Source organism: Amphimedon queenslandica, unplaced genomic scaffold (genome assembly GCF_000090795.2).
Source record: "Amphimedon queenslandica unplaced genomic scaffold, v1.1 AMPQUscaffold_13396, whole genome shotgun sequence".
NCBI lineage: Eukaryota > Metazoa > Porifera > Demospongiae > Haplosclerida > Niphatidae > Amphimedon > Amphimedon queenslandica.
Window position 1 is genome coordinate 4,652 of NW_003546368.1, and position 12,217 is coordinate 16,868.

Here is a 12,217-nt window from a genome sequence, read left to right on the forward strand (position 1 = left end):
CTCATTCCTGTCTGTTTCATCACTAGCATCAGGAACAATAGTACATGTTATCCTTACTCCTGGTTCATATTCATCAATAATAATACAGTTTCTAGTACCGATCATAACAGATTCTATGTCAGAGTGCTGTGTACCCAGGTTAGTTCCATCAATAATGATAGTTGTTCCACCTCTAGGAGGACCAGCCTTAGGATTAAAGTCACTAATAATTGGTAGAGGGCAGTTTTCTGTACTAATGACAGGATTAGCATCATTACAATCACTAATGTCTCTACATTGAGCATTACACCAACTGCAATTAAATCCAGTATCAATTCTCTGTGCTAAACATGATGAGCAACCAAGGGCTAATGTAGGACAGTCATACAAAATCACTGTGTGAATTATGGCAAGATTATGATTATATGAACAACAAAGAGAATAACATTATTTACCATTGAGATTTGCAGTAGCATTAGTCTCTATTGTATATTTCCTTCCATTGTATACTTGTCTAATACTCAATGAGACATCCTGAATACCTCCTCCTCCTTCAATTGGTATCTATCAAACAATAATTATTAATCAATTTAGTAGACTATTAACTGCTACTCACCACAGGATTATTATTACATGTCACTGTATTGTCATTGTTAACAGCAGCAGTTCGGGTAACAGTACCATATACACACTCATAACTGAGACCAGGTACAGACTAAAGGTAAGGGATGTCATTTACTACCTTCATAAATGCAGTTAATAATACTTATAGCAATGCGATTATGCATTTGTAATTATATGCATTATACTATTTATATAAACCTCTGTATTGATAGTATAAAGTGCCAAATGTTTAACAACATTAGCTGGTTGAGTGTATCTACCATCAGATGTGTGTGGATTTGGTTGTAGAAAAGGACAAATGTCTTCATCAGTTTCTATCTATATACAACATCAATAAATATTATTAAACTAAACAAAAAATGACTCACTGTTAGCCAATCACCAGTAGTACATGAATCATTGCTTTCTGTACACATAAAATCTAATTGACACCACCCACATATGTCAGAGTCAATACAAGCACTGCACCTAATGAATTACAATTTAATACATTAATGCAAAATGCTAATTATACCTTGATGCCAGAAAGGTATAGTAATCAGGGCTTGTAAAGAAGTGAACACCAGTTCTATTACTGTAAATACTCAAAGTAGTATCTATATGTATATCATTAGTACAATAACAAATAAAATATTATCATACTTAATTGTATGTCTGTAACTTGAGATATTATAGCTTGTACAGAGCAAGAACCAATAGTGCCATTGATAGACATTTCCATTGGACTCTTGATACCATTGAAAACACAAAAGTACTGCTCTCCTTGAAGCATAGGAGGAAGTGGAGCTGGTGAAAAAGTCAGAATGACCTAAATGTAATATAAAAATAGCAAAGTGTTGTGCATAAATACATTTCTAATGATGCATACTTGATGAGGTTGTTGCTGTGTATCTATTACATAAGTGCTTGGATCAATAGATACTGTATCAAAGCAATCATTACTGTCTCCTTGTGTTAGGTATCGTCTTATTTCATTATTATCCTGACAGAATGGTCTACGTGAACACTTGTTCTCTATCATACACCAACCACACAATGGATCACCTAAACTAACACACTCAGAGCAACTAGTAGCACTGGAACAATCCTCTATCTTTAACGCAATCACCTAATACATACATACATAGTAATTATTCTGGATACCTTATAAGTAAAGAAGAATCATACAAAATGAGACAAATTAAATTTAGATACCATATAACATTCTGGCTGATTATACTCTTATCTATATTTTACCTAACATACACATCACACTTGAAATCATGTATCATCACTACCATTACTACTTCATAGCACATACATCATTATAATATCATCAATATAATATTAATCGTTATTACTTACATTAGAGCCACTAATACCATACACATACTCTGAACCTTGAGACCAGGATAACGATGTAACTGGAGAAGTTGATGTAACTTCAGATACAAATGTAAGGGTTGTACCATTGACCAAGTGATACTGTAGAATTCATATCAAACTGTAATAAGACTATAACTAACGTACCTTACTGTTATAATGTATATAGTCATTTAATGTAAATGAAAAGTAAATGAAATTAATGCCATCAATGGACAGTCCAACAATAGCAGTTGATCCATTCAATATAGTACTGTTAATATTTAGACCAGTGGGAGTGAGAGGCTTTGATACACCAACTGCTGGAGCTGGACTAATACTTCTTGAATCTGAAATACTACACTGTTGGGAGAAATGAATCTAATTATCATTTTAAAAAATTAAAACTTACAATACTTCCTGATAACCTTGAACATAGTACAGCACTCTGCCAAAAGATATTTTTACTACCAGTATGATCAACTACACATGATTCATAAGCAGCATCCATTAAAGAGTTAATCTCAGACAGACTGTATGAGCATATTTCCACTGAACTAGTACGTATTGCTATTAACAATGTCTCTTCATTAATAACAGATACACCAAGCAGAGTAGAATTAAAGAAAGAATCTCTGTCATCACAACCTAAAGTCAGTTCATATTGATTGTTGAAGTCATCAGCTGCACTGTCATTACACACTCTTATTATACGAAGCCGTCTGTTAACACCACTTGTTGGAGGATCATTCACAACATAATAAGCATATCCTGAGGCAAAGAAACCACTCACAAATACACGATTAAAACTGAAAGTTTGTTGATGTACAGGATTAGTAGCTCTTGACTGTGTACTACCAGCAAACCCATACTGATGATATAGAATACGATCATTAGCATAGCTCCCAGTATAAAAGCTGTTACCATCACCTCCAGGAGCAGTAAACACTACTAGACTAGAAGCAGTCCCACTGTTAATCTCCGTTCTATTAGCAGGAGCTTCAAGATTAGATCCATTAAGAACAGAACATGTTACACCACCAGCATCAGTACACACTACACACCATTCACCATATATTGTACAAGCTAGTCCATTAACAGTACCACCAATAGACCCAAGAGGGTCTCCTAATTGTTGTAGAGTAGAAGAGAACCGGTATACTTGAGTAGCAGTGCTCACAAAGACTCCATTAGCACTAACAGCAATGTGAGTTATTGTACTAGATACAGATGAAGAGATGAGTGACTGAGAATCAACCAAAGAAAACAAGAAAGGAAGAACAGCTAGTGTGAGAAAGAGAAGAAGAGTTGTTGCTTTCATGATTATCAAAGAAATCAATGAAATGAAGGCACTACTATAAATGGGTGTAGTCTATGTAAACAAGGATCATAGCTACCAGATATAGATTTATATTATCCAACTACTGTATAGCTGGAAATACCCAGAATTTAATGTGGTTTTTTGTTATAAGATGTGCAAATTAATTGTGCAAAGCATTAATAGTTAGTGTATCAACAGTTTACACCTGGCCTAAACAGCAAAATTTAATCAAGTCCCACAAATGATATTTATGGTACATAGCTTACCTTATGAAAGTTATGTAATACTTAAATGCTATCCCTCATACTTCTTATTTAACACTTTAAAATTACAACTTTTATGTCCCCATTGAATACTTAGCATTTATATTCTATTTTCAGATCTTTAGCATGTATAATAATGAACTAAAGTAATTTATTTCTAATAAATAAAAAAGAGTATTCTTACACTTAAATCATGTATAATTATATTTGCTCTTTAGTTAATGCTTTATTATTCTTATTGATAATATCACAAGATTAAGCTGACAGGAGAGGGAAAGTATATGAGAAGTGTATGTGTAGCTTTCTCTTTAATCATATACATGTAATGGTAAGGCATTGGTAATACTAAAAGCAATTTACTATTAGAGTATTGGCAGCCAGCTTGTTTCAGTTCATGTGTGTATACATAGGTAGATTATGGATTATTTTGAACCATTTCATTGTACACAGTTATACCATGTACATGTACATACATCACCATTTGGCTGGGTATCTTCATTGTTGCTATTATTAATATTATCATTGTTATTTTTTCACAAAAAAACATAGGTACATGCACATGTACTCCTCTCATGTATGAAGAAAAATTTGTAATGATACCAGTAATAGCACCAGATTATTGGCTATATGCTCCTAATTATACTACAATTATTTTGATTACTTTTATTTTACTTTTAAATTATGCAGTTGATGTCACACTTAAAAGATCTGTTTTACCAACCACTCTGTCAATCCAAACTGTTAGGCCAAAGTGATGATAGTTGGAGGTGACCATCAAATTGGGATATTTGCTAAACACAACATTGAGCCATAAGAGGAGCTGTTACAGGTAGCAAAGACCTATATAAAAAATTGGGTATGCAAGCTTGTTTCCTTCAAAGCATGATACATGTAAGTGAACTAAAAAGCATGCCTTTATTATAAACTCATAAAAATTCAAATTTGATTGGAATTGGCTCAAAATTAATTCATACACAGCATGAAGACTTGTATGCATATTAGAAAAAAATCATAAAATGGAAGAATTTTCTCCAAGCCAATTTTGATAATATTTGTTGTAGGCTATAGCCTTAAAATTTGAATTTAAACAGAGTCACCTCTAACTTTCTACACAACGAAAAACATAAATGTATCAGAATTCAGAAGACATTTCTATCCTAGCATGTGTACAATGACTAAGTGGTAAGCCAAGAAGTTTCTTTCAAATTCTGAGCTGCATTCTGCACAAAACGTAATGCTGTATCTTGACAAATACATTGATTTGCTTGCTCAGGCTTGCCCCATAATGTTTCCCATCACAGTAATATTGTAATAGCTCTACTGTACATTAAATGCTGTTCATTCATTATTTAGGGGTACTGCCCTACTGAGCAACTCAAGTATGTTATATAGAAAGAGGAAGCAAAGAATAGACAACACATAATGACTATTCTGACTATTTGTGAAGTGAACATGATAGGTAGATCTATTATTGCTAATTTAAATTTAATAAAAATTATAAATTTTTGACTAGATTCAAATATTGGCCTTGGCCTTGCACTGTATTCAAGGAGTAGCTATTAATGAACAATCCACTAATGTACACCCACCAGCTCATGATCAGTTCCCATTCATTTAGGCTGCTCAGCTGCTAAAATTTATGAATAAGGGCAGGTTCCACATCTTTAACACTTTAGAATTAATACAACATTAAAAAAAGGAAATAAAAAAAAGACACAAAGCATGCTAAAATAATAGAAAACTAACTAAAGGGCAGTAGTAATAATAAGATTACAAACAATTACATGTAATCAAATCTTCATCCCTTTCAATGACTCTATTACTTGAGCCATAGTTGGACGAGCTCTAGGATTAGCATTAAGTCCTCTTTGTATGAGAGACTTCATATCAGACCAGGAGATACTAAAAGATTGCAATTCTCTTTCTGCTGTCGTCATTTCTGGTCGAGAGCACAAATTCATTTCCATAAGGAGAATTGAGTAACTGTAGACGTCCATTGCTGGACTGTGTTGATCAGGAATAGGAGCTTCTGGTGCAGCATATGCAACATTGCCTGGCATAACAGTATCAGTATTTTCGGCTTGCACTATTTTGGCTGTACCATAATCTCCTATTTTAGCTTCATAATCATAACCAGCAGGTCCAGTGCAAGGCTTTAATAATACATTAGGACTGCTGATATCTCTGTGAATAATAGGCTGAGGCTTGAATAGGTGAAGGTAGTTGAGGCCTAAAGCTACATTATGAGCAATACTGAGAATCTGTTGATTGGTTAATTGGCTTTTGCGAAGCTCCTGATTAAGACTAGTGCTCATCAGCTCAGTCAAGACGAGAGGATTACCCACTTTAGTTGCACCAATAAACTGGACCAGGTTAGGATGACGTACTCGTGATGCTATATTCATTTCCCTGGAGAAGAGAGCTAGATTATAATCTGAGATGATGATAGTATGAAGTGACTTGACAGCTACTCTTAAACCTCTAAAGATACCAACTGTAACGACAGCATAAGATCCTCTTCCTAGCTCCTCCTTTGTCAAAATCACCTCATCTTTATTAATAACCCAGTGATCATCAGTAAGTGCTTGTTGCTGGTACCTACGAACTGCCTCTTGAGATTGAAGTAGATCCCTACTCTTCTCTTGTAGCTCCTGCAGTATCACCTGATGCTCTCTATCCCTCTCTTGTAGCTGATGACAATATCTTCTTATTTCTTCATTAAGAACTTGTACAGTTTGCTCAATATCAGCCGTATCTCCTTTTCTTGGTTTCTGGTACTCCTCCAACCACATTCTTCTTACTAACTGTAGTTGCTGCTGATATTTCTTTTTGCATTCTTCACTATTTATACCATTGGTATCTAATGTATCACCTACTGCCCACTCTTCTTTACTGTTAGTAACTAAAATACAATAAAGGGTGTAAATCGAATGCAGCATTAAGTACGTCAAAGAAAATAAAAAATATTTATGATTTAGGTAATTAACAGTATTTATTCGTATAGCAATAATACACTGACCTAGTTCAGTTAACATAACAACTTTAGGATTAGTGACTAATTTCCAAGTTATATCAACAATTCCTCCAGCTGTTACCATCCAAACACAATGAGGACTCATAATGAACACTGATAGAGAATGTGCAAATCTCTTACTAACAGAGTGAGGTACATCTAACTGTTCACATAGAAATAAATTAATATAGTATCTCATTGTACAGATCATACCTTTATCCAGGAATGTTGAATGATGTTGAAGATCCAACAATCCTCTAATGTATCATTATTCTTATCCCACCCACCACTTATCACTAGCATAGGACATCCAGTTATAATAATAGCACCTGCATGATAGTATCTACCCACAGGCCATTGGTCTATAATTGCTTCAGGTTTCTTTAGACACTGCCAGAACTAAAAAACATAATAACTAAACCCATTAACATTGTATCTGTGTGTGGCTGTGTGCATACATTCAGTACACATAATTAACATACCACACTGCTGATTGATATCTCTAATATATAAATATTGTCAGTAACAGTTTCCTTAGCATCATCATCAGTCTCTCGTCCACCAAACACAACAGCTCTAGTATTATTGATCTTTTCAATGACAAAGCCATTAGCAGGTAGCATACACTGACCAATGATTGAAGGATTGCTCCATTTTCCTAAATTATTATGATTACGATAATTTCAAACAGTAAATTATAAAATCTTACTTGATGATAGATTATACATTGAGTGTTCATTAGTACACCAGTGTGCACTAGATAACTTAATATATCTATTATGTGGTAGCTGTACAGCTGGTTTAGATCCCATTCCTCCTATCATTAGTAAATGATGTATTCCATCATGTTCAATTGATATCATTCCACCATAACCCCTCATCATAACTGGTCTAGTTGCATCAGTTGGTTCTAATTCTCTCCATTGAAGGCTAATGGTATCTAGTTGAGTAATACTGTTGTGAAGGCAGTCGCCATGGCCACACCATCCCCCGAAATAATACAATTGATCATTTATTGCAGTACAGGAGTATTGCATCACTCCTAATGGAGGAGTACCAGTAGTACCTCTAGTAATCCATTGACCAGTTGAAGGAGTAAAGAGCTGTAAAATACTAGTGAGTAGTGACCCTTCTCTTCTCTTCACTATCATGCAATCTAGGCAAACCATCTTGAGCACCACCCCACACATACAGTGAATCACCTACTGATACACTGCGGTGACCACCTCTTTTATTCAGTTGATCTATTGAGTAAGGATACAGTGCATGATAGTGGAATAGTAACAAGGTAATTAGATCTAGTACTTACTTTTAGACCGAGTTTTAGAAGCCATGGATCCATTACTAGCTAGCCCTAACCGAATCATCATCATCAAAACATCAATCATGTGATTCAACTGTCAAGTAGATCTAATCATCTAGATAGATCTATTTGGGCGGAGCTGATTAATAAGTGATTAATAATTAATTTTTATAGATGAGAAGAGAGAGAACTAGGCTTAAGTAAAATCAAAACTTTGTAAACAACTGAAGTCAACTAGCTAGAAAATGATTTAAATAATTAGCTAATAGCATTAGCATACTATGCTAATGCAAAATATGATAGCATAGACTAGCTAGCATATGCATAATTTGTTACTACATAGATTTTAGAGCAAATAAGCTCAAGTTACTCCATAAATAATAGAGTAAACTTACTGGCATATTTTGCAGCCACACTCCTTGGCTTTGAGAGGGTATGCATGTAGCATAGATGCTACAAACACACATCTATGCATGCAGCAACCAACCATTATTTGGCATTGAAGAGAGATACATGCACATTGGGTCAGGAAGGAGGATGTGAAAAAGGAGCGGAGACTACTCTAAACCTACAGGGCCTTAGATTTACAATAGCGAGAAAGATGCTAAACTCTGCATTAAAAAAAACATCAAGATTACAGCTATTATAATAGCTGTAGTTTTTTTATTGATCACTGACTGGACTGCACAGTGTATATAACTACAGGAGTAGCTAGAACTAGGATTGATAACACTTGACACTATCAATGGAATAGACGTAGTAAAATACTAATAGTGTCTATTACCTCACCTACTCCTTATAGATCTATTTGATAAATGAAATTTTTAAATGGGTGAACACTGCTAACTGTACATGCATATTATAGTACGACTAAACCAACAGCTGTAGACACTTACATTGTATGTCATGAACTATAAAATATACATTAAAATTGGTGGTTAATTTGATCTGAAGAATCAAAAAACATCAGACATAAGCCACTCTAAAGAATTCAAATCAAACTAAAGGAGATTCCCCTATTGTTATTATACAAACACATGTACATGTACATCTACTTATAGTGACTTTTTTGCTTCAATTTAACTTTTTTTGCATTATTTTAGAGCTCAATTTTTTCTCTAGCATAACTAAAAAAGGGCTTCAATATGCTATAAAAATTAAAATATAAACTATAGTCAAGTTTGAAGTATACAAAGACACAATAATATGTAGCAAAAAATATTTTTTACATAATACAAATAGTCTACAAAAGCATTTTTTTCAAATATAATCATCATTATCTGAAATATTTTTGTAGCTTCCTTTATCTTCTTGACTTTGAGCAATATCACTAACCATTCCTATATCAACATAGCCTTCATTATCTTCATTATCTTGATCATCTTGATTCACTTGACTAACATAGCTGTCATTATCTTGATCATCTTGATTCACTTGACTAACATAGCTGTCATTATCTTGATCATTTTGATCCACTTGACTAACATAGCTGTCATTGTCTTGATCTTCTTGATTTCTTATAGCATCATCATCATTATCATTATTGTGAAGATTTTTTTTCTTTACTGCTGGTATTTCTTCATAATGGCCTGCAGGTATTTCATCATATATGTGAATAGCTGAAGCTTTAATGTATGCTGGGTTAGACTGGGGAAGGAGAATGTTATCTTGGCTAATGTTGCTAAGATAAATCATATTGTTAGACATTGGGACAATTACATTATCTTCATGAACTATTAACCTAGGTAGTATTAGCTTAAGTATTTTATGAATAATATGAACTTACTTGTCTTTTTTGTCCTTTGGTCTCTTTTTTAAAATAAAAATGACAATTATCAATGGTATTACTACAATCAACACTGTAATAATCACACTAGCTGCTATAGATCCTCCAACAATAGCTTCAATTGATGTAGAACCGGGAGTACTAGTGCTAGTGCTAGTAGGCCCAGTAGTAGTAGTAATTGCAGTAATAGTAGTAGTACTACTAGTAATAGTAGTACTACTACTAGTACTAGTAGTACTAGTAGTTCTAGTATATACTAGTGTCCATTCAGGGCCAGTGACACCATTTGGTGGAAACACTAAATTTCTTCCCACTCTAATCTGTATAGGTACACATAATGAGATTGTAGAGTATTAATGAAGAATATACTTACTCTTAGTACTAGTGTGGTACCTGATGGCTTGCCTGGTGGACTACAGGTAATCTCCTATATATTATAAATTATATTATATATACATGCCTATACCGGGATGAAGAAATCACTTACAGTATTAGAGCTTGTTCTGACATTACACACATCGTTATCATTGTTTCCTAGTGTAATATCAATCTCTGAATCACGAACAGATTTTATGTTCATTCCCTGAAATACATAAAATAATTTTTTTATCATTACAGAACTTACTGTAATAGTAATAACTTTACTACCATCAACTGATATAGATCTTGAGTTAACATCAATACCAGTAAATATTGGATTAGGTTGCAGTGTTAGTCTCAGATCAGTATTCATGTAATTAGGTGACTCTGCTCCATCTAACATTAGCATGTATTCAATATGTGTCCCATAGTAACTGCTGTCTGTCACATTACTAATATTAGGAGCAATACAGACCAATGTAGCATCAGTATTAAAGACACAAGACTACAAAAGATACATAACTACATAAACAAGTACATTATACTAACCTCAATACTACTAGGAATCAATCTACTATCAGTAATAGTAATAGTAGGAGACTGAACTGAATTTAAATTAGCACCAGTGAATACTAGTTGAATGCCACCACTAAAAGAATAAGTGTGCAATGAAGAGTATGCAGTATTGTTATACCATGTACTTACACTGGAATTATGTTCATAGGGCTGATACTATCAAAAGTAGGATCAGGTTTATAATGATAACTTATACTAGTATTAAAGAATGAAGCTCCATTGACTGATACTATTACATTCTTCATACAGTCACTAGCATTTACACTACCAGTAACACAATTGATCTCAGTATTAGTAATACTCCTATACACAATAATTATGTAATGATAATTATTTATTGGCTCTATACTTACATAATAGTACAGTTAACGTCAGGACATGTGTTTCTCTTCTTTCTTGATGATGATTCTCTCAGTATTACTCTAGTCATTTCTTTATTACCAATATCAAAGTCAGTACCTTGTGCTTTTATTCTAGTACCACCACTAACAGGACCATATGTAGGACTGACTGATTGAATGATTGGTGTTATGAACTGGTACTGTGTTGAACTACTGGCATTTACACTATCGTTAGATCTGATCACTCTTATTGTAATAGTCTCATTCCTGTCTGTTTCATCACTAGCATCAGGAACAATAGTACATGTTATCCTTACTCCTGGTTCATATTCATCAATAATAATACAGTTTCTAGTACCGATCATAACAGACTCTATGTCAGAGCGCTGTGTACCCAGGTTAGTTCCATCAATGATGATAGTTGTTCCACCTCTAGGAGGACCAGCCTTAGGATTAAAGTCACTAATAATTGGTAGAGGGCAGTTTTCTGTACTAATGACAGGATTAGCATCATTACAATCACTAATGTCTCTACATTGAGCATTACACCAACTGCAATTAAATCCAGTATCAATTCTCTGTGCTAAACATGATGAGCAACCAAGGGCTAATGTAGGACAGTCATACAAAATCACTGTGTGAATTATGGCAAGATTATGATTATATGAACAACAAAGAGAATAACATTATTTACCATTGAGATTTGTAGTAGCATTAGTCTCTATTGTATATTTCCTTCCATTGTATACTTGTCTAATACTCAATGAGACATCCTGAATACCTCCTCCTCCTTCAATTGTTAACTACCAAACAATTATTAATCAATTTAGTAGACTATTAACTGCTACTCACCACAGGATTATTATTACAAGTCACTGTATTGTCATTGTTAACAGTAGCAGTTCGGATAACAGTACCATATACACACTCATAACTGAGACCAGGTACAGACTAAAGGTAAGGGATGTCATTTACTACCTTCATAAATGCAGTTAATAATACTTATAGCAATGTGATTATGCATTTGTAATTATATGCATTATACTATTTATATAAACCTCTGTATTGATAGTATAAAGTGCCAAATGTTTAACAATATTAGCTGGTAGAGTGTATCTACCATCAGATGTGTGTGGATTTGGTTGTAGAAAAGGACAAATGTCTTCATCAGTTTCTACCTATACAACATCAATAAATATTATTAAACTAAACAAAAAGGGACTCACTGTTAGCCAGTCACCAGTAGTACATGAATCATTGCTTTCTGTACACATAAAATCTAATTGACACCACCCACATACATCAGAGTC

General features: G+C 33.8%; 2 protein-coding genes across 2 annotated transcripts; both read right to left on the bottom strand.

Annotated features, from left to right (window-relative positions):
- Nucleotides 1-5,191: 5,191 nt before the first annotated feature.
- LOC109582195 (uncharacterized) lies at nt 5,192-7,980 on the bottom strand. The gene is made up of 6 exons (XM_019996847.1): nt 7,851-7,980; nt 7,251-7,785; nt 7,024-7,199; nt 6,755-6,940; nt 6,548-6,704; nt 5,192-6,430 (listed from the first exon to the last, which is right to left on the bottom strand). Exons 2-6 carry the CDS (start codon nt 7,729-7,731, stop codon nt 5,319-5,321), a joined length of 2,112 nt encoding a protein of 703 aa, XP_019852406.1. The 5' UTR covers nt 7,732-7,785; nt 7,851-7,980; the 3' UTR covers nt 5,192-5,318.
- Nucleotides 7,981-9,100: 1,120 nt separating this feature from the next.
- On the bottom strand, nt 9,101-11,595 carry LOC105312857 (serine-rich adhesin for platelets-like). Its single transcript, XM_019996841.1, has 8 exons — nt 10,920-11,595; nt 10,696-10,869; nt 10,540-10,639; nt 10,256-10,495; nt 10,118-10,213; nt 10,004-10,057; nt 9,631-9,950; nt 9,101-9,585 (listed from the first exon to the last, which is right to left on the bottom strand). Exons 1-8 carry the CDS (start codon nt 11,270-11,272, stop codon nt 9,105-9,107), a joined length of 1,818 nt encoding a protein of 605 aa, XP_019852400.1. The 5' UTR covers nt 11,273-11,595; the 3' UTR covers nt 9,101-9,104.
- Between the last annotated feature and the right edge of the window lie 622 nt (nt 11,596-12,217).